The 25970-nt window shown below is 39.2% G+C and overlaps 2 protein-coding genes across 16 annotated transcripts in view; one reads left to right on the top strand and one right to left on the bottom strand.

Annotated features, from left to right (window-relative positions):
- The window catches only part of Vash2 (vasohibin 2), a 31330-nt gene extending 26274 nt beyond the window's left edge, over positions 1-5056 (top strand). For all 5 annotated transcript variants that reach the window (XM_004853548.3, XM_087194246.1, XM_021265567.2 and 2 more), the window contains one exon: positions 1109-5056. In XM_004853548.3, the coding sequence (XP_004853605.1) occupies positions 1109-1178 (70 nt within the window). In that variant the 3' untranslated portion in view covers positions 1179-5056. The remainder of the gene's footprint in view (positions 1-1108) is intronic.
- Angel2 (angel homolog 2) lies at positions 4881-23346 on the bottom strand. Of its 11 annotated transcripts, none has more exons than XR_001184035.3 (10): positions 22967-23346; positions 20756-21081; positions 15973-16229; positions 14366-14435; positions 12923-13344; positions 12047-12173; positions 11588-11645; positions 9024-9187; positions 8502-8619; positions 4881-7534 (listed from the first exon to the last, which is right to left on the bottom strand). XR_001184035.3 is itself a non-coding variant. In XM_004853550.4 (9 exons), exons 1-9 carry the CDS (start codon positions 23023-23025, stop codon positions 7383-7385), a joined length of 1635 nt encoding a protein of 544 aa, XP_004853607.1. In that variant the 5' UTR covers positions 23026-23343; the 3' UTR covers positions 4881-7382. The 11 variants fall into 11 exon arrangements, 7 of the variants coding, with proteins under 7 accessions (XP_004853607.1, XP_004853609.1, XP_087050371.1 ...); XR_015444478.1 differs by lacking the exon at positions 8502-8619 and having other exon boundaries at positions 4881-4981; positions 7326-7534; positions 22967-23344; XR_015444479.1 differs by lacking the exon at positions 22967-23346 and adding an exon at positions 22435-22892.
- Between the last annotated feature and the right edge of the window lie 2624 nt (positions 23347-25970).

Below are 25970 nucleotides of genomic sequence, written 5' to 3'. Positions count from 1 at the left end.
AGAACTAGTTCATGTGTAATCTAAAAATGCCTTTATTGTGAAAATGGCTAAATGTGAAGATGCACGGAGCATCCTAAAGTAGTCATCTTTCACCCAAGGTGAGAAGAGCCTCACTAGGGGATGGAAAAATTGGAAGATAAACCATGAGAATGTTTAGGCATAGTTATGTTAGAAAGTCATTTTGGGGGCCAGGGATTTAGCTCAGCGGTTCCAGTGCCTGCCTCACAAATGCAAGGTCCCAAGTTCATTCCCTGGTACCAAAAAAACCTCATTTTTGAAAATCCTTAATGAAGATGGTTTATGTGCTGCTAAATGATTTTTTCCCAAGTTCAAGTACTTTCTTACATGACTTCAGATAAATGCTAACATGTCGTTTTATATTGGAAAGTACTTTACAATGATGTTTTTTAGGGAAGAGCTGCTTTGCCAGTGAAACAGTTTTCTGCAATGATATGCTTTTTCAGATGAATTCTGATTCACTCTGATTTTATTATATATTCAGGCCTGGAATATTAGCTCCCCATCAACAAGAACTGAGAACTTTGTAATCCCGAGGCAGGAGATGGCAAGTGTGAGGCTTGCCTGGGCAATTTAGCAAGTCCTTGTCTCACAACTTAAAAGGGGGGAGAAGTTGACTCAGTTTGAAGGCCCACGCATCAGTCCCTCATACTGAAGAAAAAGAAAAACTGAAAAACCTCTCTGCGAATGTGAGTCACACTGTAATTCTTGGGTTTCCCCCAGGGCACAAATTCTAGAAGTCAACATTTCCAGGAGAATCTGACTCTGACTTTTAATCCTGTAGCACATGTGACTTTACTCTTACAAGGTGTATAGATACTGGGCTTCCAGAGTTCTAGTGTGACCAAATTCAAGTGTAAAGTTGAGAAAGCTCGTGCAACACCCTGAGAATTTTTACTGTCTACACTGACAGCCTGTCAGGGAGCTCCTGGAACCTATAAAGGTAGACTTAAGGCCCAGGAGAACTGGGAGCAAAGCGGCAGAGGGTGGGATGACAAATGTCAAGAGGGTGTGGGGACAGCACAGCGGCCCCTGCAAATGCTCACTGACTTTGTCCCATCCTCTCCCCTGCTGGCTTCCGGTCCCCTAGGCCTGCCCTGGCTGAGAAGAAGGTGGATCTCAGCACCCTGAATGAAGTGGGTTATCAGATCCGAATCTAGTCAAGCCACAGTGGCCAGCAAGAGGGTTTTGTGGTGCTTCACTCTGCACTTTACCCAGCATCTTCAGGAGGAACTGCAAGTATTTATTAAGAACCTGTGAAATTTATTTCTAAGGATTCACCTGGAAATAGAATCTGAGTGGGTGGGAACAATTAGCTTTAAAACTCCCGAAGAGGCAACCATGAAAAGGCTAAAGAATAAACCCCACCGAGGTTGGACCGTCTCCCTCACTCCAGATCTCAAGGATAACAAACATTAACTGTAGTTTTATACTTTTTCATTTACTTTCTTTTACTTGCTTTGAACATTATGCCTCACCAATAGCAAATGTCATGAAGTCCTTTCTCCCACTTTTGGTATAGTAAGATCAGTCAGTATTAGTCTTTCTCAGCAATAACAGAAGCAAAGATGGGTGGGTTTTTCTTAAGCAGTTAATATTACCTCAGCATTTTTACATCAGATATGCAAACTTAATGGCGTTTTGGTTTTTTATATTCTATTTGTATTGTTTCCCTACTGTTTCCCATGGGGATTTTCACAAGTTTGGAGTATTTTCCTGGTGCACACACGTGATGAGATTTAAGGTATTATATGCAAGTTTTACAAAACACTGAAATTCTTTTGGCAATACGGGAAACCATTTTTAGGATCTTGGAGTTTCTTACTCTTTTTTAAAGCATTCACTGACGGCAATTTCTGTTCTTAAAAAACAAGCACATTTGGAGGCTAGTCTGTGTTCTGTCACTAACATTTAAACTTTGCAAAGTCCAGCAGAAAGCACAAGAGGTCACACACTTATTATGCAGGCTCAGCAGTGTAGTGATTACCTCGGACATAGACACAGAAAGGCAGAGAGGCCAGGAGCGAACCAGCAGCAGGTCTTGAGAACCAGGTAACCTTTCTGTTCACACTTGATGTGATTTTTAAACTCAAGTCAGGCTCTGATTCTGAAGGACTCGCTGTCATTAAATATGTGTTCTGATGTCTTAAGGCCAGATGTGGTTATTTTCCAGTTCCTTGGTTTTAGGTACCACACTTAGGACATTTAGGAAGTATTGGAAAATATATGTTGGAGAAGCAGAATTTTTTTTTAATGAAGTCTTCTGGTACCGTGCTCCATCTTCGTGTGACCTGTCCCTGGAGCCTGTGTGTCTTGGTTATGGTGCAGCTTCTGGCTGCAGACAAGGTGACTCTTAAGGACATGCAGTCTGTGTCCCACACACCTAGAGCAGAGCTTCTGTCTCAGTTGTTTCTGTCTCAGCAGTCACGCCAACTCAGGAGCCCAAGCACAGACTTAAATGAAGTCTGCTAGTGAACGAAAGTGTTAGTTCAGTCTCAGTTACTTCTCCAGATTTCTTTGGCTCAAGGTGGCTATAGGAAAGTAATAAGAACCCACTCTCTGACAGTCTGGAGGTGATGAGGAAAGCAAAAGGACTTCATCCTTCAGCTGTGTGCACCAGTGCTCACTTTACTGTACAAATCAGCATTATTAATGAAAGTACTATTTTCCTGACAAAGGAAGCCATACATCTCACCTAGACTAAAATGCAGCTTAAGTTTAAAATTCTGAACTTAATCACTAACTTCAAGAACAGTATTAGCCAGGCGTGGTGGCGTATGCCTGTAATCCCAGCACTTGGGAAGCAGAGGCAGGAGGATCATCATGAGTTCGAGGCCAGCCTACACTCCATAGTGAGTTCAAGGCCAGCCTGAACTACATAGTGAGACCCTGTCTCAAAAAAACAAAAAATAGGGGCCGGGGATTTAGCCCAGTGGCACTGTGCCTGCCTCGTAAGTGCAAGGTTCTGAGTTTGATCCCCGGTACTGGGGAAAAAAAATCAGTTATTTTAATAATCAGTTAGTTTAAAGTTATTAGGATTGGAGATACAGCTCAGTGGCAGAGCTTGTGCTTAGCATGCAGAAGGTCCTAGGTTCCATCCCAAGCACCAACAAAGTCACTTGCATCTATCTCCACACAGTAAACCAGGCACATTTGTGGCCTCACAGCCACATGTATTTAGATTTTTTTTTTGGTACTGGGGATCGAACTTGGGTCCTTGCGCTTGTGAGGCAGGCGGCGGAACCACTGAGCTAAATCCCCAGCCCCACATGTATTTAGATTTTCAAAGTAACAGCGAATCATTTCTTATTCTGAGACAGTAATGACTTACCCATGTAAATTTTTTTTAATCCACCTGCAACTTTACTAGATCAGTAAGTAGACTATTTAAAACACTACAACCATTCTAAGCGTGGAATAGAATTTGCCAAGTGTTACTTAAGGACCACCCCTCAGACACAGGTCAACTATTTGCATGGCTTCCTGTTTCCTATAAGAAAAAATGAATAGGAATATAAAACTATTGCTGATATGCTGATATATAAGCCTTAAAATTGCCAACTGGCGTAATGTTTAATTAGTAACCTAATTTCTTCAACATGCCTTGATTTTTAGATTTATGTTCCCAAAGCAAGGGTAAGTCACAGAAACATGAACATTCATTTAAAATGTTCTTAGTTGTTATTCTGTTTCTACTGCCTATAGAATACTAATTTCTACAAGATACAGGAAAGTTACCAAACTCCTAAATTCTAATACAGTAATACAATTAAAGTATTATAGGATTAAAAAAAAACCCCAACAACTCAAAAATGACCCAGGAAACCAAGATACATCATGTAAAGGTATAAATTCCCAATGATGAATGTCATATTGTATACCTAAAATGTCCCGATAAACTTAATTTTTAAAAAACGACCCAATTAAATAAGAAAACCAATGTATTTTACTTCCCCAAACTGATTTTAAGATTGGCTGCAATTCAAAAGATAAAAAAATAAAACTGAATTAATCTGAATCTAGTTTTCTAAAGTAATTATGTAAGAAATTTTATGGTTAAGCCATCATTGGCAATGTATGCAAAGTTTAAATGAATGACAGAAATCTTGATATGGAGACTAATTGTGCTGTTTTGAGTATACCTTATTTCAGAAAGTGGTATTTAGTATTTTCTATATACACTGAAATCATGAACATTTCACTTTTTCTAAGTCAATTATTTCATAAGGATTTTATTAACGGATATTGGTAAATAGAACTTTGGAAATCTTAATTCAGTATTCTTACTATACCCAAGGCTTTTGTAAGCTATAGTTTTATGTACAACCTTGTACAGTTTTTTGACATACAATTCAGAGTCTTGTTTATTCTCTTGGACTTTGTTCTGGCCAATACATTTTTTTAAAATCTTTAAGAAAAACTGTGATTGTTTTAGTGAGTATTTTTCTAAGTAAATGAACACTTGTATAATGGTATTTTAGAGAATGCCAGATAAGTGCATGTTTTGAGTTTCTGTTTTTCTCATCTCTTGTATGTTTGTACATAGCATGGGACTGTAATAAAACCATCTTGGCAACTTAAGGATTGCTTTTTTTCTTCTTTCTGAAAATGTAAGATGGTGTGATATTTCTTCTTGTCCTTTTACTTCATACTTGTTCTAATGAATTAATCTGTCATCCTCACCCTTCTCTTTCACAGTTCCCAGACAACGGTATTAAACATTATTTTGGAATCTCAATGAACCTTCTTTTAGCATTACCCCATGTAATACAGGCTGAAAAGGGAATGAAATGGTTTTCAGAAGAACACAAGGCCAGCATATACAGTTTTGTACCCTACCACAGAACTTGCAGGCACAGACATCTGAGTACAATAATTTATTACATAATTTACAGGTACAAAGTGCAAGTGACTTGATGCTCCTGTTTCCCCAAGCCCTTGAACTCCGTGGGTCTTTGTTTTGCTAGAAAAACAAAGGGTGAAAAGCAGATAGTTGCTAAGTTCCAAAAAAAAAAAAAAAAAAAAAAAAGATTTCAAACACTCATATTATCTTAATATCCAAAGGCATAGTAAAATCAAAATGATTTTTTTTTTGGACCAGGGATTGGACTCGGGACCTTGCACTTGCGAGGCATGCGGTGGCACCACTGAGCTAAATCCCCTGCCCAAAATCAAAATGTTTTTACAATTTCTCTTTGCATTTAAAGCTTGGATTATAAAACATGTGAGACTGTGACAGATTTGGTTTCTGGAATTAATCAGATTTGGTTTTGGCAGGTAAATACGAGGCTCCAGCAAAGTTACCAACTCTTCTGGTCAAAAAAAGTAAAGATAAATAGACAATTTAAATAATCACTTTTAGTGGAGCTTTAGAAATCTGTGAGATGGTTACACTGGTCTGTTGGGTTCTGGACCACAATAACACTGCACTTGATAAGCTAAAGTAGAAAGCAATCTTATGGATTAATCTTATCAAAGTGAAGCACAGGAAATGGGCCTAAATTCACAATAAATTCATTAGGTGTAAAAAAACTGGGCTGGGGATTTAGCTCAGTGGTTTCGCCACCTGCTACACATGTGCGAGGACCCGAGTCTGATCCCTGGTACAAAAAACTAAAAACTAAAAAATCGCTTCTTGGCCTTTTGGCTAAGACCAAGTGTAAAAAAACTAAATTTTCTCAGAGGTTTTCAGGGATGTTAAGTTTGCTAACAATGACTTACATATAATAGTTATTTGCTAATAAATTCATTCAATTCAGAGGTAATTAATAAATGAATTTTCATTTCTCTTTCCCCAATACTAAAAAGGGATTTTATACTATCATTACAAATTGATGACTACTCCATCTACTAGTCAGGACATATGATATTCTGCAAACTGAAAAATCTGGGAACTATCTGTATTTAATACTGTAGATAAAAACCAAAAAAAGAAATCAAACATTTAAAAGTACTTGCTTATTACAATTCTTACTAGACAAATCTTTATAACTCACATGCTTCTTTTGGGCTTTCATGTGATCTTTTAAAAATAATTGTAGTAAGCGATTTGATACAAAAATTTTAAAGTTCAAGACTTATTATCTTCCAATTTAAGATAGAACATTTTATTAATAAAATTCCCTATAAAAATGTTTGCAATTAAGTGCAAAATGACTACCTAGTAAAAATGCCTGTAACTCTTTGAGCCCTCCCGTTTAAAAAAAAAAGACATTTGCAGGGGCCAGGGATTTAGCTCAGTGGTTCCACCACCTGCCTCACAAGCACAAGGTCCTAAGTTCGATCCCCGGTACCAAAAAAAAAAAAAAAAGACATTTGCACTTACTTTGTTTCAAAAATTTTTATTCCAACACTTATCTAGAATCAACTGCAGGCTTTATTAAACCTGTTAGCACCACCTTGCGCTGCTGTGTCACTGTGAAACCATCTGAGAAGCAAAGGAAGAGTCCTTTGAGAGCTAAAATGACTACTGAAAGAGTACGAGGACTGCAGGTTAGTATCTCCCCATTAGTTTCACAATTTCCTCACGTTCTGAGGCATACTAAAAATAATCGCATAGCTGCCACTTTGTCTCAACGACAGTTTTAAGAAAATAAATTTCTACAGAATTGGTTCAGTAAAATAAATGTCTCCCCTAACCCAGTGATTTATTCTTGAGACTAGAAAAAGGGGGAAAAAGGTGCTAGAGAAACAGCCACAACCCCAGAGTCTCTGCTTCTTTGAGGCCATCCATCCAAAGGAAGAATGGGCTTATGTAAAGGATTTATCCTCTTACTAGACAGAGCAGCCCACATATCCCAAACATTTTCTCAACACACTGCACCATGCTCCATGGTTCAGACCAGTGATAAGATGGAGTGAGCATTCTGAATAATTTAAAAAGCATTATCAAGCCCCTTCAAAAACTAAAATGGACGCTGGTGAAAGACCCAGTGATTTTTTTAGGTGAACTAATAAGGACTCAACAAACAGGGCTTTCCCAAAGAAACCAGGCCTCTTGGAAAGGAACCAACTTGTGGTTTTCAAGAACCCATATAGATAGTCTGGATCCACTGTAAAGGTTGCCAAAAACACAAAGTGAAATTCTTCACTAAGCAGCCTAAAGAAGATACGCTACATTTAAAATCCAATGTCAATTTTACTAGGATTAAAATAAAAAATATTTATATCTCTTTTACAATAAAGTATTTAGATCTTGTCAGGAAAATATTTATCATTATTAAAAAAGAAAATTATTGTAAACTTGTTTCTTCTGGTATCTGTTACTCCACAGCACAAAAATAACACGCAAACACTCAACAACTTACGTGTGTTGAAAAAGAACATTAAGTTGGAAGAAAATTATGTACATAATCAAAGAAGAGTCAGAGCTCAAGTCTGAACTTAGCCAATAAAGGCAGATGATCCGAAGAGTTATTTTCATTTGGAAGCCCGTTAACAGTCTGCAGGTCTTGCTCTGTAAGAAGTGACAATCTAGCTAGAAGTTTCAAGCCACCAACCAAAGCAACTTCAGCTCCTACATTAAAAAAGCACACACAAATTTAGGGAAACTATGTCAACAGGTTAATGCAAATTAATTATACAAATTTCTTTTCTAAACAACAATGAAACAATTTGAGACCCTTTCTAGAAAACTAAAATGAAAGTTGAAAAAATATTAGTTTTACTGAGTTACAACCTAATTATAATTCTCAAACACAGCAGTTTCAGGTGCAATAATCTTTATAATAATAATTTTCAAATACTCTTTAGAAGAAAATATTAATGGAATACATTGAATTTTTATAGTTTGAGCCAGGCGTGGTGGCACATGCCTGTAATTCCAGCACTCAGGAGGCCAAGGCAGAAGGATCACCACAAGTTTGAGGCCAGCCTGGGCTGCATGGTGAGTTCAAGGCCAGTCTGAATTACATAGCAAGACCCTGTCTCCAAAAAAAACCACAAAAGACAGCCGCCTAATTCATCCACCAGCCATTCTGTCACTGTAAGACCAAACAGACCCAATTATAGTCATGTGAGTGGTTTACAAGGTGAGTGGAGATAAGTCAGTATAATGTAGTCTCAGAGCTGCCCCTGAAGCAGAATAAAAGGTGACAGGTGCTCAATGCTGAGATTTGAGCTGCTGATCCATGACTCTCTCCCGCCACCTAGTGAACTTCTGTAGACATGGCATCTTCTGGAACCTTAGTACAAATTCAAAGGTGCAAGCATGTTATAGAATTGAATTAGCAGGAGTAAGCCCTCTCCAGAGTGTTACTATCTCCAGAAGGAAGGGAAAGGTTGAACCAGAAAAGGGGAAAAAACTAGCACCAAAAAATGGGAGAGAAAAAATCAGACAAGAAAACAAGCTGCCCACATGTAGGACCTGCAAGTTTTCTCAATATTTTTATATTTCCAATTATTTTTTCTTCCCCACTTTAAATCCTTTGGTTAAAGTATACAGTCTGATTTTCATTGAGTCCTACAAGGGAAAGTGTTTTCACCTTCGCTTTTTGCAAACACATAGTAATACTATACTTTTCTTCCTCTTCATAAGAGCCAACATTCCAGGGTCAACGAAACACCACTACACTGTCTGTTGTTGGCAGGATAAGCATGGCCCTACAATGAAGGAAACATACTTAGTAAACCTCACCACAAAAATGTATGCCGACCATTAATAGATTCAGTTTCTATCACGGGACAAACTACATTTATGGCAAGTAAAAATAAAGGGCAATATAAATGACCTGTAATTCAGAAGCTAACTGCAACTGATGGAAGAACGGAGGATGTAATTCTCAGGTAATAATTTGCTTTGGAGATGTTTTATTGCCTTCCTGATCAGATGCAGGCAATAATCTAATTTCTTCAAGTATACTACCAACCCATCTATTTAAAAACATTTTTAACTTCTACATTTAGAATTTAATCTAGGTGAAGCTAACTTTTAGCTAACTTTCTCAAGGTCAGCCATGGGGTTTGAGCTCCTGTGCTCTCTAGCAGAATGATTATACAGTCTTCACCTGGGTGCTCAGCAACGCCTTCCTTTTCTGCCGAGTAAAAAATATAATCCACAGTTATGGCACTTCGGGAATGGCAGGTGGTCACTTCTGGAATTCCAGTGTCAGGAAAGTAGTGTGAATAAACAGAGGACAAGCTGAAATGGTGCTGTAAATTTGAAGATAATCTAAATTGGAAAGAGAAGGTATTTAGAATCCATCAAATTTTTCATGACTTCAGTAAGTTCTATTTAAAGTATTTTCTTGGACCGGGGATTTAGCTCAGTGGTTCCACGGCCTGCCTTGAAAGCACAAGGTCCTGAGTTCAATCCCCAGTACCAAATAAATAAATAAATAAATAATGTTTTTTCTCCTTTATTCCCTAGACTGGATGTTTTATTTTTTATTTTTTTTGGTACCAGGGATCGAACTCAGGTCCTTGCACTTGCGCAGCAGGCGGCGAAACCACTGAGCTAAACCCCGGCCCTGGATGTTTTATTTAAATAGACCACATCACAATGTGCCATTCATATATTCACACAGATACCCACGAGGCTGTACATGGAGGGGGAGCATACAAAGCTCAATTATCAGCAGTTTAATGAGTTTTAATTATCTGTGACAAGTTTAAAAGCCTCTAGTTAATGAACACACACTGTAAAACAACTTAGCATTTTAGGGGTTTTTTTTCGTACTGGAGATTGAAGTCAGGACCTTACCCTCACCAGGCAAGCACTGTGCTGCTGAGCTACATCCCAGCCCCTAGGGGTTGTTCTTAAGAAAATCGAAGTGGACAAATAGCATTCAGGAGCCCTACCTGGTACTCCCTAGACTGCAGAAGTCAGAGTGCCATCTGTTATTTTTGCTCTAATGTGTAAGATAATTTTGTGCTGCTCCTGAAGACAGCATCTATGATGGCTTACATGTACTCTGTGCTACAAATGCAGGTGATTAGTTGTTTTCTAACAACACATCCTGAGTTTTTTTTTTACACATCATGAATTTTATGGATCACTCATGCCATAAGGAAAATACAGTTTTTAGAACATTTTAAAATTCAATAAACAAACATTTACCAAAATCTGCAAAGTTAAGGCACCATCCTATGTGCTAAGGAGACAGAGAAAGATGTGGCCCTTGCTTATGAATGAGTTCAGATGTCAGCAAACCAAGGTTTTTCCTGGAACTGACTTTCTAACAAGTCTAAGAACTTCTCTATAGTAGTATTAAATACAAGTCTCTGCAAGTGTAATTTATCCATTTTTCATAGATAAAAGCTATATATCTAAATGTATTTATATACAGATAAAGTTATCTTTTATATCCCACTTTGTTATAAAAAGACAAATTACTCAAAAATATTATTTGTTAGATTAGGCCTTTTTATTAATCATAGGGGAATGTCTGCTATATTCATAAAGTTTAATCATGAATTTCTCGATATTTTTATAACATTAAAAATTGCTTCATTTTTTACTAAGATTTTTTTTTTTTTTGGTACCAGGGATTGAACTCCGGTCCTTGTGCTTGCACAGCAGGCGGCAAAACCACTGAGCTAAATCCCCAGCCCCATTTTTTACTAAGTTTTTATGAGAGAATATTGTTGCAAAACAAGGTATAAAAAATAAGACTGAAAAAAAAGTAAGACTGAGAAGAGAGCAGATAAAATGTAGGAGAGACTGTTTCTAATTTGGTCCCTAAATTTACATGTTTAAAAAAAAACCTGTAAGAGCCACAATATAAAGCAATCAAAATATTTCAGGGCTGGGATTTAGCTCAGCAGTCCCACCCCTGCCTCTCAAGCACAAGGTCCCGAGTTCTATCCCCGGTGCCAAAAACAAAACATTTCAAGAATCTCCCTGGGGCCCAGGATGTAGCTCAGTGGAGCTGTACCTGCCTGGCAAGCACAAGGCCCTGAGTTCAATTCCTGGTACTGGAAAAAAAAAAAAAAAGAATCTTCCAAAGAGACTTGTTACATTAAACTACATCCATTCCTCAACCACAGCCCCAAACATTGATGTTTCTTTAATAATGAATCCAGGATCTTTTATCTTTCTACCTCTTGTCCTCTTCCTACAGTGAAGGAGACAAAAATAATCATCTTTTCTACTGGCACATTCTTTCGTGGGTCAATTCTCCCACAGACTGTTTTGAGCTCTAGTAAGTCAAAGAAGACTTTGAAATCAAGAGAGATATTTCCTGCGATTCTGGCCACTGTTTAAATATGCAATGGCAATAAATTTCAAAGAGTACTTATGCTGGTCCAGGCCCACAGACAAGCTGCTTCCTTTCCTAACACTACCTAAGCATCGAACACTGTACTTTATCTGCTTTGCCACTGAATGCTCACAAAAACCCAAAATTACAGACTAGGAAACTGAACCTCAGAGATGTGAAATTTCTTGCACAAGATTACACAGCTTTTTAGCAGCAGTCAGGTTTCAAATTCATGTCCATTCACATAAGAGCCAGCGCTCTCCCATCATAAAGTAGCATCACTTTCATTTTTAATCCAAGTAATTGTTGAGAAATGATTTTTTTATTCAACTACAGTGAGGAAATGTCTACTGCTGATTTCCAGAACTCACTTTTCAGCTGTTACTACGACTTCTGTTTTCTCCAGCTGTGTTTGTGTCAAGTCACCGTCTGTAAGAACAGAGAAACACATTAACCCTATGGACAGTGCTTCGTTCTCGTTTGCCTTAGTCCAGCCCTCTTACCCTAGCAGCAGCTGTTAAGACCTATCTAGACATGCCTTGTTAAGTGTTTTATCCTGGAGCCTAAGTCTCAATGGTCTCCAGAATCAGAAAATATAAAATGCACCAATTCCAAGGCAACATGCAAGTAATTCATGCAGAGATAACTTTAGCTGTTCAGTGTTAAAAAAGTAAATTTAGAGCTCTTAAACAAAGGAATGAACAAGTAGCTATATATTTATATATATGAATATTCATCCCTGAGACGCTATCCCTTTAAAAATGTAGTTTGATGTCTTCAAAGGGAGCCCTATTCCCCAGCCGCTGCCACAATATACTGCAAACACTTACCTGACTTCTCTACCTTTGGTACCTGCTGTACCTCATACACACAGTTCTGTGAGATACCTAGGTTTGGGGGCCAAATTGGAATAGATAAAATTCTTTGTCCCCGTGAAGACTGTTCTTGGCCAGATACCTAAACAAAATTTCAACAGGTATCTTAAGTGAATAGATTTTAAATAATTTATGTATTGAAAAGTTATGTCTTAAATAAAAGGTAATCTAAGAATGATAAATATTACCCTTTCTTAGTTCATTAACTGGTTATTTGTGCATATAAAAACATGTTCAAAAACACTTCAGAAAGTACTGTTACATGAAAAATGACAATCTTCCCCTATGCTTTTTCTCTAATTTGAACACTGACATAATCTGTAGCTTTGGACTAAACAAATACTAAGAGAGATCAACTCTTTTAATATTTAAAGCTATCACTCACAATTCCAGTGAGGAAGAGGTTGTTTTGGTTAAATACACTGAGAATCAAGTGATTTACAGTAAGCAGAGGCAAGCACAATAAAAATAATATGGCTAACGTATATTAAGCCAAAGAATGAAAATATATATTATATAAAGGAAAACTTATAGTAAATATTAAATTCATTTTCCCAACTGTATTGCCCACATTCAACATTCAAAATTCTATCTTGCCACAGTTTGAAAAGTCTCTTATTCATGAGGTACGCATGTCTGCCGATGCTTCTTCTTTTCTCCCTGCCTGTCCTCCCCCCCCCCCCCGCCTTTGGCTGCCTGAGGGTAAAGGCAAAATTAAACAAAGTGTACTGGGTCATCTGAGGTTTGTAACGGCCACATAATGAGTATTCTCACATTAGGACAGACAGCGCAACGAAGTTCATCTCCTAGAATGATGAAGTGACCACTTACCTTTCCTATAGCAAGTCCTTCATAATTCAGCCTTCCTTCTTTTATGAAACTATAAAGTGGAGAACCAGGAACAGAGTTAAAGTCACCGCACATAACAATGGGACAGAAACTGCCATCTTTCTGGTGAGCAACACTGGAAATCTCTGCCAGCAGCATTGCCAACTGGGTTAGCTTAATATCACCTCGCCTTGGATTGTACAACAGATGTGTATTAGCTACACAGATTGTAGGAGAGGCAGCACAGGGGATCTTGGGCTGCAAGAGTAAAACTAATCCAATATTGTCTCTGTCCAAGAGAGGGATATCACGGCGGTAGAATTCCACTGGGTTCACTGATAAGAGTGAAAACTTGGAATGTTTGAAGCAAATGGCGCAGCCATCAGGTTTCCTTCCTGTGCGCATCTTATATTCACAGTGATAACCTACAGAAAGAAATGAATTTAAAACAAGGGACTATTCTAATATGATACACAGGTGTCAAAACAGCTCTACTGTCTTTGAACAATGTTTCCCCATTAGTAATGTAGGATGGTAATAAGTGTTGTAACCAAAATGCTTAGGACTGGGTTTAACAGGTCTCTTTAGTGGCAGACTTTAGTCCAAGTATGCCAGTATGCATGAATTCTCTCCCAGTTCCAACCGAGGCAAACTCGGTCATGACAATGACAGGGAGGCCTTAGAAAAATCCACCCCTCCTCCCCATCCTGTCTCTCTGGTCTTTTTGCCTGTACCTCTTTCTCCCTCCCTCCATTCACAGTAAACTGGCTTCCTCCCTCGCCTCAAACATATCCCAACACCAGGAATTTCTGATGCCAAGAATGCTCTAAGCATGGCTTATTCCTTCACCTCTTTTAAGTCTTTGTTTAAATGTCAATTTGTCTGATCATTTTGCTTAAAACTTCTTCCACTGCACTTTCCTGTTTGTCTCCAGAAAACCATCATTACTAAATATGCTCTTATTTGGTTTATTGTAGGGTTTTCTCCATAAAGAAGGAAAATTTTTACTCTTTTTGCCCAATATTCTTTCTATTCTACCATCTAGAACAGTAGACAGGAGACACTGAAAAAGTAGTTGTTGAATGAATGTACATTTCTCAAATTTATGTGACTACAGACGATGTTTCTAAAAGCATTTAACAGGTTTTAAGCTTTTATCCATTATAAAGCTTAAAACCCTGCAGCTATAATGCTGAAACAGGCAGAATGGTGCCTGCATTGGTGTAGCTCTGAACCTTAGATGTCTAGTGGTGGGTAAAGGGCAATTCAGAGATGGCAGAGTATACCATGCTTTCCAAATGAAATGCCTCACTCTTCCTCTGACCTTTTAAAATAGATGCTGTATTTTCAAAATTAAGAATTTTTAGTCTAAATATGCCATACATCTTTGATATAACACACAAATCTTCAAAAGTACATCTAGCTAAAATAAAAGCTACACCATACCCAATGATTCCAGACTTGGCCTGATTTCTGCTCCATAATGATCTTCTTGAACTTCTTGGAGACAAAGTACCTTGGAAGAAAAAAATGGCTTGGATTAACATATAGAGAAGCAAATGTGAATTTTCTAGTGCTTTCATCTTTAAAAACAGGGTTCTCAAATTCCAAACTTGAGGAGAATTAAAAGACTTGTAATACTTTCTTTTTGTTATTTATAGATCAAATTAATATCTCTAAATTTGATCAATCACATGGTACTCTCTTAGCATCCAAAAGTTGCTATTTCCCAAAAGAAATATTTTCAATTTACATGTCAGACTATGTTTCTTGAATTTATATGTTAATTAGTACTAGTGTTCTGGGTCCCTTCTTAAGAGGTTGATTTCTTTCTTTTTTTTTTTTTGGTACCAGGGATCAAACTCAAGGCAGGCGCGGTGACACTGAGCTAAATCCCCAGGCCAGGTTGATCTTTTTCAATGCTATCTAGGTAGAATTTTTTATTTTACTTTATTTTTTGGGGGGGTACCAGAGATCGAACTCGGGACCTTGTGCTTGTGAGGCAGGTGGTGGAACCACTGAGCTAAATCCCTGGCCCCCTAGGCAGAATTTTTGCACAAATTATTGAAAATTCAAATTTAAAAATTTACTTAATATGTTGCCAGTCCCTACCTCAAACTGACCAATATTTAAAACTTTCCGGATCCTTTATCAAAAAGTCAGGCAGTTATTTATACCACCAATCACTGGCAGTGACCCTTGGAGTCACAATGCCTTGTTAAGGACTGTTCCATTACCTTTTGTTTCCATTTTTTCCTTTTCTCATATTCCATTTCCTTCTTTCCTTTCCCCTACCCCTACCACTTCCCCTTCCCCTTTGCCCCTTTTCTTCCTATTTCACATTATCTATTATACCTTTTAGTCCTTATTTACACTTTCAGTTTCTCACACCAGAGAAACTATTCGGTATTTACACACGTGTGTCCTATTTATTTCACTTGAGTATGGCCTCAATATGCGTCCATTTAGCTATAAATGTCTCAAATCTCTCCTTTTTATGGCTTAGTAGTACTCCATTGTATAGAAAATCACATTTTTTTTGGTACTAGGGATCGAACTCAGGACCTTGCATTTGCTAGGCAGGTGACGGAACCACTGAGCTAAATCCCCAGCCCAAAACCACATCTTCTTTATCCAGTCTCCAGTTGATGGGCAACTGGGCTATTTCCAAGCTTTATGGGTGTGCATATATCACTGTGGTATGATTCTTTTCTTTTTTTTTTTTTGGTACTGGAGGATCAAACTCAGGTCCTTGCACTTGCAACACAGGTGGCGGAACCACGGAGCTAAATCCCTGGCCCTTCTTTTAATTCTTTGGGGAAGATACCCAGCAGGGGAACAGCTAGGTCAAATGGGACCTCTAATCCTAGTTCTCTGAGGTATCTCCATACTGATTTCCACAGTGGTTGTACCAGTCTGCCATTACCTTTCTTTAATATCTTTCCTTCTTGCCCCACAACAAAATGTATGAGACTGTTTCATTCCCAAATGCACAAATGAAATATTTAATCCAACTTTTCCTTGCATGGAAAACTTGGACAATTTGCACTTACATCTGCATCAAAGTGCTTAATTTCTTTCAGAATATTGGGAAACCTGAAACTCCAGTGTAATACTGGCCGTCGGCAGTGTCTGTAAAGGTGTGAATTATCTTCCAATAAATCTTGTGAAAGTATATTATAAGACATCACTGAAAAGTCAAAGTTGTTCTCACTGTCTTCACATTTGGGATCGACATTTTTGTCTCCCAGGATCTTGGCATTTTCTTTATTATGGTTACATACATATTCCCAATTCCTTTCTATCGTGCCTGTTAAAATACAGTAGACAAAGCATAAAGAATTAATCAAAAAGAAACCATACAGTTTCTCATGTAGAAGTATCTTCTTTTTAAAAATTCCCATAGTGAGCTAAAATGTTTTTCCCTAGGAAATGGCAATATAGCACTGAATAACTAGAAGTTGTCGTCAAATTGATTACAAAGGCAGCAAAATGATACAGTAACTGACCAAGGGGTATACAACAGGCTTAAAAGGATCTAGCAAGTCCTTCTGGAGGCTAATAAAGCTAAAACTATACAGGGGTTGTAGTTTCTCTTTTCTGGTTAAGTGGTTCTGCATAAACATCTTTATAACCACAACGATACATTTATATGTCACAGCTGGCTTTTCAATGAGACGATTTCACACTATACTTTATTCCCCATTAGTAAGATAAAATTATCAGGTCCAGAAAAACTCTTCAGAATTTTGGTTTATACATGAATGAAGTTGGCATAATGGCAATATATGGAAGTGGTATTTAATGTCTAAAACATTACAATGAAACAATGCAAACCAAATGAACAAAAGAAATCTTTTTAATGTACACAAAAGGAAAAATTAAATGAGACAATTACAGAAAGCTAGTAAATGATGGCTGGCTGACAAACTCAGCGAGCAACAACCAGGAATGTGTTAGTTTATGCTCTGCAGAAAACACCCTGAAAAAGTGATGAAAAGAGAATTAAAAAAGGAAGAGTCTACAATTATAGGTAGTCCTTGACTCAGGAATTACCAACATGTGTGTACACACACATGCATAGATCTTTGATCGTTATCTCTCAGCCCACTATTAAAAAGGACAGTGCCACAAAGCTACGAAGAAAAACACAGAACTCTTGGAGAGTCTGTGCACCCAAAAGGAGAAAACAATGGGGAGAAACTAGATTTGGAGATGGACTTCCAAGCATGACTGGGCCACATAAAAAATTTCAGCCCTAGAATATCTTCTTCTATATGGCATGAGGTTTTTTTCACTTTATTGCAATGCCTAAAATCCTACCAATTAAAAATTAAATTGAGGGCCAGGGATTTAGCTCAGTGGTTCCGCCACTTGCCTCGCAAGCACAAGGACCCGAGTTCGATCCCAGGCACCAAAAAAAAAAAAAAATTAAATTGAAGTTAAAATATTCTATATGCTTACACATGGGTTAAAAAAAAAGGAAATAAGACTAATATTTTTAGAAATTTCTGAGTAGTAGGATTATGGGACTCTTCTCCAAATCATCTATAATGACATATTTACAATCACGATATCAATATACTATACAAAAATGCAAATGAAGTCCTAATTTTAAAAAACCTTCTGGTGAGTTAGTTTCATCAGATTACTTTCCTCAATATCTAACATATGATATCTGCTGCATTGAGGGAACAGAACTTTTGATCAGAGGACAGAAGAGGAAGAGAATTTGTATGACTAGTGAGGTCTAGATGGAAAGAAGGAGTTGTAGATTCATGATACCACGAAGGTACTAGGAGAAGGATAAAGAAAAAAAATGTGGAATGAAACAAAACCAAACTAAATAAAAGTTTTTCACTATTACAGAATTTTGCCTAGAGTTTGTCTTGTGCCCAGGAAAGGGAAGGATACTATTCTATTCCCTGTCCCTCACTGAATCTGGAGAATCCTAGCCCCTGCAGGCTCAGAGCTGAGCTACTGTACTGGCTCTACAGAACTCCTTTGAATGTTTATTATATCACTAGTAAACTGGGGATTACCTACGAAGGCATCTGCCACGAAGTGAAGTCTTCACATGAATACTAGACAGAAAGGGCTGTAGTCATGCAAACAAAATGTAAGGTTCCATCACAAACAGAGCACTATCTGGGTTCACTGCCATGTTAAAATATGAAAAGACAAAGGTGTAAAAAACTTGCTCATAGTTCCTTATGAACTATGTATATATAATGGCTTTTAAATGTATTAAGATTTTTATGATCCTGGTAAGGAAAGTTTGTAAACCAATTCTTTTTGCGTTTTTAAAATAACCAGGACTATGGATTATCTGATTAATACAGTGGCTTTCAAAGTTCTATAGCTTGTAGAACCCTTTGCCAAATCTTTTCATGTCCTGGAACACCATCTCTGGTATGGTGGGTCTGGTGCTGGAACAATGGGGTAAACACAGATTTTACCCTGACTACATTTGCTTTTCAAAAACACACGATGCATTCAAATACGAGTTCCATGGAAGACAATTTGAAAACCACTGACACAGTGGATAGTCTTTGGCCTTCATATATTTCACAACATATATTCACATTGCAAAAGCTTATATACCTTCCATGTCAGGAGGAACAAGGTGATCACAGCAGAGAAGACAGATGAATCAAAGAAAGTAAGCAATAGGCCTGATCAAGTTTTTGGGGTGCCTAAATATAAAGTCATAATTGTGCCACACAAATCCTTCAAATATCACTTTTAAGTGATAGGTAATTTAGCAATGCTGTTCTCTTGATTGAAAAGTATTAGTGAAATACCGGAAGTCACAAAAAGAGCTTAATGCAGAGCCTTTTCCTTATTCACAACACCTAGGAAGAATGGACACATAAACAGTCAGGTTGCAGTCAAAGATGATCGATCAATCTATTAACGTCATTCCTCATCCTTTAAAGGGAAAACAACAGCACCAGTTTCTGAGTACCTACTATGAAGCCCACATGTGTTAGGCACTTTGACATCCTTCATTTCATCCTCAAAGCAGGAGTTATTTTACACTAGGAATCCAAGGAGCAAAGAGACTAAATAGCCTTTCCAAGTTCACACTAGTGGTGGGACAGAAACGAGGACAGAGTAGCACCTAAGCCCATGCTCATGTCTGTGGCTCCATCTGAGGGTACACCAGATTTAGAGAGGATAAACAGAGGAGAGGTGTCTCCTGTTGTTCATCAGGAACAAATACGGACTTGAAAAACAATATGAAGTTGTCATACAGATCTGGATTTACAAATTAACTGTTCTTAGTAATGTGATTTTCAATGCCTCTAAATACACTTTTCACTCCTTCCAACAACTATCTCCGTAGGCTATGGTTAAGTGCTGCACAAATAGATTTTCACTTTTTGAGTGACTAGAATTTCTATTTACATGTGTTTTTTTCCTAAATTCTTGTAACTGTATAGCAAATATACTATACATTTACTTAAATATTAGTTTAATGACTCTGTCAAGAACCCAGCTGAAGTCTGTAGTCTACTTTTTGCTGGCAAAGGCAGAAGGAACCCAAACAACACTACCCTCCACGTCTTCCTCTGACATCTCTCTACACATTCACACACACACAGCCTGCTCTCAAATGTCTTCAGAGGGATTGCCTTCGCTGGAAACTACAGTGCAGTAAGAAAGACAACTCCAAAGCCTACTTACACTTAGTTTTGAGGGGATGGAATGCATGTGGGTATGGGCAGGACCGGGCACAAAAGGAGCCAAGTAAATCGTGTGGAGTGAAAAGAGTATCAGAAAAGATATATAGTTATCATATTTTAAAAACTGTTTCTCAAAGCTGAATATGAAAAAAAAAAAGGTTGAATACTATGTGATTCCTTTTCTAAAAGATAATACTTCCAAAAGACTCAAAAATCTATCTATAGACCCCAATTTGAGAAACATAAATTTAATACACTAAAACTTTATTCTGTAAGAAAACCTTTCACTTATGATCATTTCTACTTAAAAGAATCCTCACCATTTTGGGGCAATACTGGGGATAAGCCTTGCACATGCTAAGCAAGTGTTCTATTACCAAACTATAACTTCAGCGACTTTTTTAAAACACAGGGCCTTAAGTTGCCCAGGCTGGCAGTGAATTTGGTATCCTCATGCTTCAGCCTTTGGGATACCTGGGTTTACAGGCATGCACTACCATGCTTGGTTAAAAGTTACCAATAAAAATGAAAACACAAAATTAAATTTTAGATCTGTGACTTCCAAGAATATATCTACGAATCTGTAAGTCATCAAAGAACTTCAGTTTAAAAAATACTGAATATACATGCTCGGTTCGGCAGCACATATACTAAAAAATACTGAATATGGGGCTGGGGATTTAGCTCAGTGATTCTAGCACGTGCCTTGCAAGCGCAAGGTCCCGAGTTTGATCCCGAGTTTGATCCCCGGTACCAAAAAAAAAAAAAATGCTGAATATGAAAATTATTCTTATATTAAAGTTAGGGTTTTATTCGATCCCCGGTACCAAAAAAAAAAAAAATGCTGAATATGAAAATTATTCTTATATTAAAGTTAGGGTTTTATTCGATCCCCGGTGCCAAAAAAAAAAAAAAGTTAGGGTTTTAATCTCTTTCTACATTCTTTTTCAATCTTACTCAATCTGTAAAGTCACTTCTATTTTTATGGCCTGAAATATACCACTGAAAATAAAAATAAATATTTCATTTCAAAAACAGTTTCTTTTTTCCTAACACCAAACGCCTGTGACACCTACGATTCACCATGATAGCTCCAACTGAGCCTACCATTTATGTCTATGCCATCCAAGATAACCATCACCTTTACCTCGGTGTTTTCTTCGCTTTGACGAAGGCTCATCTCCCTCTGAGTTCATGCTGTAACTAGACAGGTGAAGCAAGGATGTCTGGTTCAGGTGGCCGGATCTCCAGTTACAGTATGGAAACTGAGTTCTAGACGCAAACAAACAAGGTGGTCTCCACTTCAGTGAGAAATGCCTGCTACTCAAGTATGGGTAGGGGGCGCGGGAATAGTGTCCGGGCCACCTCATACAACTAGAAATATGTCTGTTCCAGCAGCACCGCTGCAGATCCTCCCACGGTGTAGTCCAGTCTCCGCCCAGACTCCTGGAGTGATGGGGAAACATGGGGTATCTAAAAGAAATAAATACACTCCTTGAGGCACCACTCTTTGGTCAACTATAGTATACAAAATCTAGATCCATTTCCTTGATAGAAGATAACGTCTAATACTTAAAATCTGACTTCTAAATCTGAAGGATGAAGGGGAAAGCACCCATGGCTTAGGTATTAGCATCAACACCTCCATCCTCTTCCCCTAAACAACTTCCAGTGGTATTCTAAATACTCAACAGGTGAGTCCCAAAAAGCCACCTACTCCTCAGAAAGTCCACAGTCCAGTGGAGACACTAACCAACCATCTGACAAGTACTCACAGTAGCTTGGCAGCACCAAAAACTCAATGGAAAACTGTAACTCCCAACAAACATAATACTTAAAAGTGGAACACGTACCAGACTGTAATTAAAGCAAATCTCTCCTCCAGCCTGGGCTGGGAATAAAAAGGTATCTCAACAGTGTTTTCTTCCAATAAGAATAGATATTCCCCTAACACTCGTAACAAAACAGTCTATCACAACTTCACAAAACTACTTCCCTTGCTACCCAGTGGGTGGACCTTTGTTTTTCAAAGCATGTTTCTTCTTGGGGGAAACGAAAGAGGGTAGAGATTACTTACTAGGAATTCAACACTCCAGAGCAACACCATCAATTTACCTACCACCCAAAACACCTCCAAAGTAGTGGTAAGATTACTTTTAATACCTATGTTACTATCAGGTTCTCAAACAACACGGCAGCTGAAGTCATCTCTCTACTATTTTGGCAAAATATTAGGATTCAGAGAAGGATTTCTTATCTTCTCCTCTGGAATTCATTCCAAGTACATCTCTAAGATGATGAAGATAATGTGCATTTCTATCACTAACAGAATTCTGTTGAATTGCAGATACTATTATTTGACTTTTATATACTGTTTTTCATTCTGAAAGCACTTAAATTTTTATTTCATTTCTTTGCAGTTTAGTCTCAAATTGCTAAAATAAACTTAATCGTAAGTCTTTAAAGGCATGACATGGGCACTCTGTCCTGCTGTGATAACTCTGAAAGCCATAGGAATTTACGCTCGTGGTCCGTACATTTTCTATCCTAATAAGCTACCATACCGAAATATAAAACGGACTACAATATTGAAATATAAAACTATCAAATACAGCAGACTTAACAGTTATTCTCTGTATTTGACAGTTGTCTATTCAGATGTCTTTGAGCTTTGGGGGCCAGAATCTTACTTACTTTCATTCTGGGCTCTTCGCAAGTGCCTAGCACAGTGCCTAGCACACAGCTGGTACTCAGGAAACGCTGATGACCTAAACTGCCACCCTGCCCCAGCCCAGCGGGGGTCAAAAGCAGATCCCCACGACTTACGGAATAGAATAGTGCTGTGCTCCGACTCGTAGGTTGCACAAGTCACACAATTTAACTTTTGGATTTGTAGCACTGAAGTACTTCAAGCTTATTGGGGGGAAACATCAAACCCAAGATTTCGCAGGCACTACTGAGGGCGATGTTAACGCAGCTCGCGCAGTGCTTTTCTTTTTTATTTATTTTAAGTGAGTCAATTTAAAGAAAACCAGCCAATGGATCCGAACGGAAGGAGCGAGAAGTCGGAGGTCGCCAAGGTGGCAAGCAAGGAAGCAGAGTGGGAGTGGGAGACGGGGACGCCCACTAACCACAAACCACCGGGGCCGGGCCGAGCGGGCCGAACGCGCGGCCTCAGGGCGGCAGCACGGCAAACAGGCGCGGGCGGCTCTGCGGGACCTCGGGGTCTCCGCGGCCGTGGCCGCGGCCCCGACCCTCTTCCTCTTCCTCCTCCGCGCTCCGCGCTCGCCCCGCCCCGCCCCGGGCCAACCGCGGCCGCCCGCCCCTTCCTCCTCCCTCCAGTCACAGCCCTACTGACCGGCCTCTCCCCACCACACAGCGGCCGTAGCCCCTCCTCACACAGCGCCACGCTTCCATCTTCCCCTCCGCGGCGTCCAGTTCCCAGGCCTCGCGCTGCACAAAAAAATTTACGGCCCGCTCGCCGACCTAAAGCTCCCCAGGGCCCCCATCACTCCGAGTCCCGGCTCCCGGCCTGGCTGCGAGGCATGCTGGGAGCTGCAGTCCCACCGCTGGCCAAGCCGCCATCTTCCCCAGGAAGAGACCACTCTTCAAACTCCGGTTCGCGTTCAAAGAGCATGCGCACAGCATGTGAAGCCAGGCAGCCATTTCCGAATAGGGCAAGATTCCTGATTTTCCTCTTAAAGGCACAGAAAGAAATGAAAGTCTGGGCAGCTTTTTTAAGATCTATGGGTAGGTTAGAGTATGAGAGCCAAGATTATAGATGTATAGGTAAATTATAGATATAGATAGATGTAGATGATATATGTAATTTTACCTCATTTTATAATGTAATGGGAGCCAGGATATATAACATATACTTATTATATATGATGTATGTAATTTTACCTTCTTTTAAAAATGTAATGGGAAGATTCAAAAGGTGGCTGCCCAAGTTGAGGAACTATCCTTCTCTGGGTTCCCATGCAACTGTGGTCCCACACATTTTGAGGTAATGCATCCACAGAATACATTTTATAAATGTACGTATGTGTTGAGGGTCCGTCACTATCAAATCTAGTATAAAACTATAGATTCTCAGAAAACATTGAAGGGGAGAGTGAGAGAAAACACTGAGGAAGAATAAAGACAGGAGGCAGGATCACTGCTTTTGTGGGGTATATGGTAGAGGATTGTATAAATTTCTTGGTGTCTTAGTTACTTTTCTCTTGTTGCTGAGACAAAAAATACCCGGGACCCAAAGTTAAAGGAGGAAGGGTTTGTTTAGCTCAGTTTGTTTAGGTTTCAGTCCATAACGGGCTGGCCCCCAAGGCAGGGTGGCACATGGCAGAGGGGCGGCAGTTCTGAGAAGCAGTCTGAAGTTAGCAAAGCAACGAAAGAAGTCTTTCTGCTCCTTTTGTCTTATTCAGACTGGCAGCACTCACACCCTTAATCCTAGTGCCCTAGAGCCTAGCGTTGCACCAGGAATCTATCATGCACTCTAGATTCAGTAACCTGTGAAAAAGCTCCATGAGGCTTTGGGGAGACATCTAGACCCAAAGCACACCACTTGGAAAGGCCTTTTTCCCCTTGTGTTAATTTTGCAATATACTTTTTCCTTCAGTGTATAGTTATTTTCATTACTCACAGTGTTGAGGTTGTAGGGGACAGGGGAAGGGGACGTTACCAGAACCTCTGCAGTGAGTCCTGGTCTCCTGCGAGCCACGGCAGCACACGGCGAATTACAGGAAAGGTAGAAAAATGAGACTGAGAAGAAGCTGAGCTTTGGGTCTGATCATTGCTGCTCTGGGCAGCAAACACAAAGCCCCCAGTTTACCACACCTTTTATTCAGTACACGGGGAGAAACAAATGTAACAAATGACTTGCAGAGAGTTCAATAGTTCACATTGGGATAAACAAGGTGTAAGGGAAGGCTTGCAGAGAGTTCAGTACATCTCCGCAAACAAGATGTTAATCAGTCCAAGAACAATGAGGAACTGAGCAGATGTTTGTTCTCCCAGGATGTTTCTTGTCCTGGAGAATCACAGCATCACTGGATCACTGAAGTCTCAGTTGTGACCGGAGGCCAAACTGGAGTTATTCTGTAGCTTGGCTGTAGGCAAGAGAACTAGGCTAACCAAATGATTTTTCCGTAGAATTATGTAGCATTGCTCCCAACAGAGGTTCTATAAAATTGCTGGGAACACTGAATTAAGGAATACTCAACCATAAGGAAAACAGGGCTAGGTTCCTGTGGGCCTCTGATCAGGCGATGAACCAATCAATACATAATTTGTTTTTGTGTGTGTTTGTGTTTAAAGATTTCTTATTTAATATTTATTGTTAATTCATTAACACTGAACTCAGCACGAACAGCACTACAACCCATAACTAAACAAACCTTATCTGGCACACGTATTTTTGTGACAGTTACATCATTTGAATTAGGAACACTTAATGGTGAAATCAGGGGGGAGGGGCTCGAGGCCTCCCCAGTCAGAAATTCCTTCACTTGTCTTCCAGGAAAAGCCTCTCGGCCTTTTACTGCACTTCTAAGGATTTGGAACTGGCGTTTCAAGCTGAACCTGAACAGGAAAAGCCAGCTTGTCGTGGTAGCCAGCAGTGTCCCCTCTGCAGAACACAGCCACCCACCTCCCAAATAAACATATGCTCCTTATATGGTCATCCAGCCAACAGGCAGCTTCTCTCCTTTCCCTTTCTGTGAATTCTTCCACTACCAGGATTGATCAGGGGAGGCAGATTTTGAATTGTTAGCTCCTGGCCTCCTCGCTAGCTCAGCTGCGCAATAAAGCTCTTTTGTTTTGCAAAGACTGTGTCATAGCATTGGCTTCCATGCTTATCAGGCAGCTGTGCTAGAGATCTATGCCAATAAAAAAAAATTAGTAAAACTGTGGAAAACCTGGGCACTGTGATACAGTACATGCCTATAATCTCATCGCTGTGGGAGGCTGAGGCAGAGGAATCAAAAGTTTGAGCCCAGGCTGGGCAATTCAGTGACTTAGCAGGACTCCGTCTCAAAATTAAAAGGGGCTGAGATGTAGCTCAGTGTGAAGGCCCTGGCTGGGTTCAATCCCCAGAATTCCTTCCCCAACAAAAGTAGAAAAGTGGCACTAAATAGACTGTGAAAGGACAGCTGTTTACAGCGTGAGGGCTGAAAGAAGGAAAAGCTTGTCCTGCTCTGCTCCAGCAAGAAACAGCCACACTCAACAACCCTGCTCTGTATGTGTCCGAGAATGACTGGAGGTGTCAGATAAATTTTACTGATAAATGCAGACAAGTTTGCAAACATAGAAGCCTCAAGTAATAATGATCAACTGTGTTTGTTTTTTACTGCCTGTTTTAG

Source organism: Heterocephalus glaber, unplaced genomic scaffold, assembly GCF_053883595.1.
Source record: "Heterocephalus glaber isolate CG9 unplaced genomic scaffold, H.glaber_assembly_v1.0 deba00001600, whole genome shotgun sequence".
In the NCBI taxonomy this organism is placed as follows: Eukaryota; Metazoa; Chordata; class Mammalia; order Rodentia; family Bathyergidae; genus Heterocephalus; species Heterocephalus glaber.
This window is presented reverse-complemented; position numbering and strand designations above follow the sequence as displayed.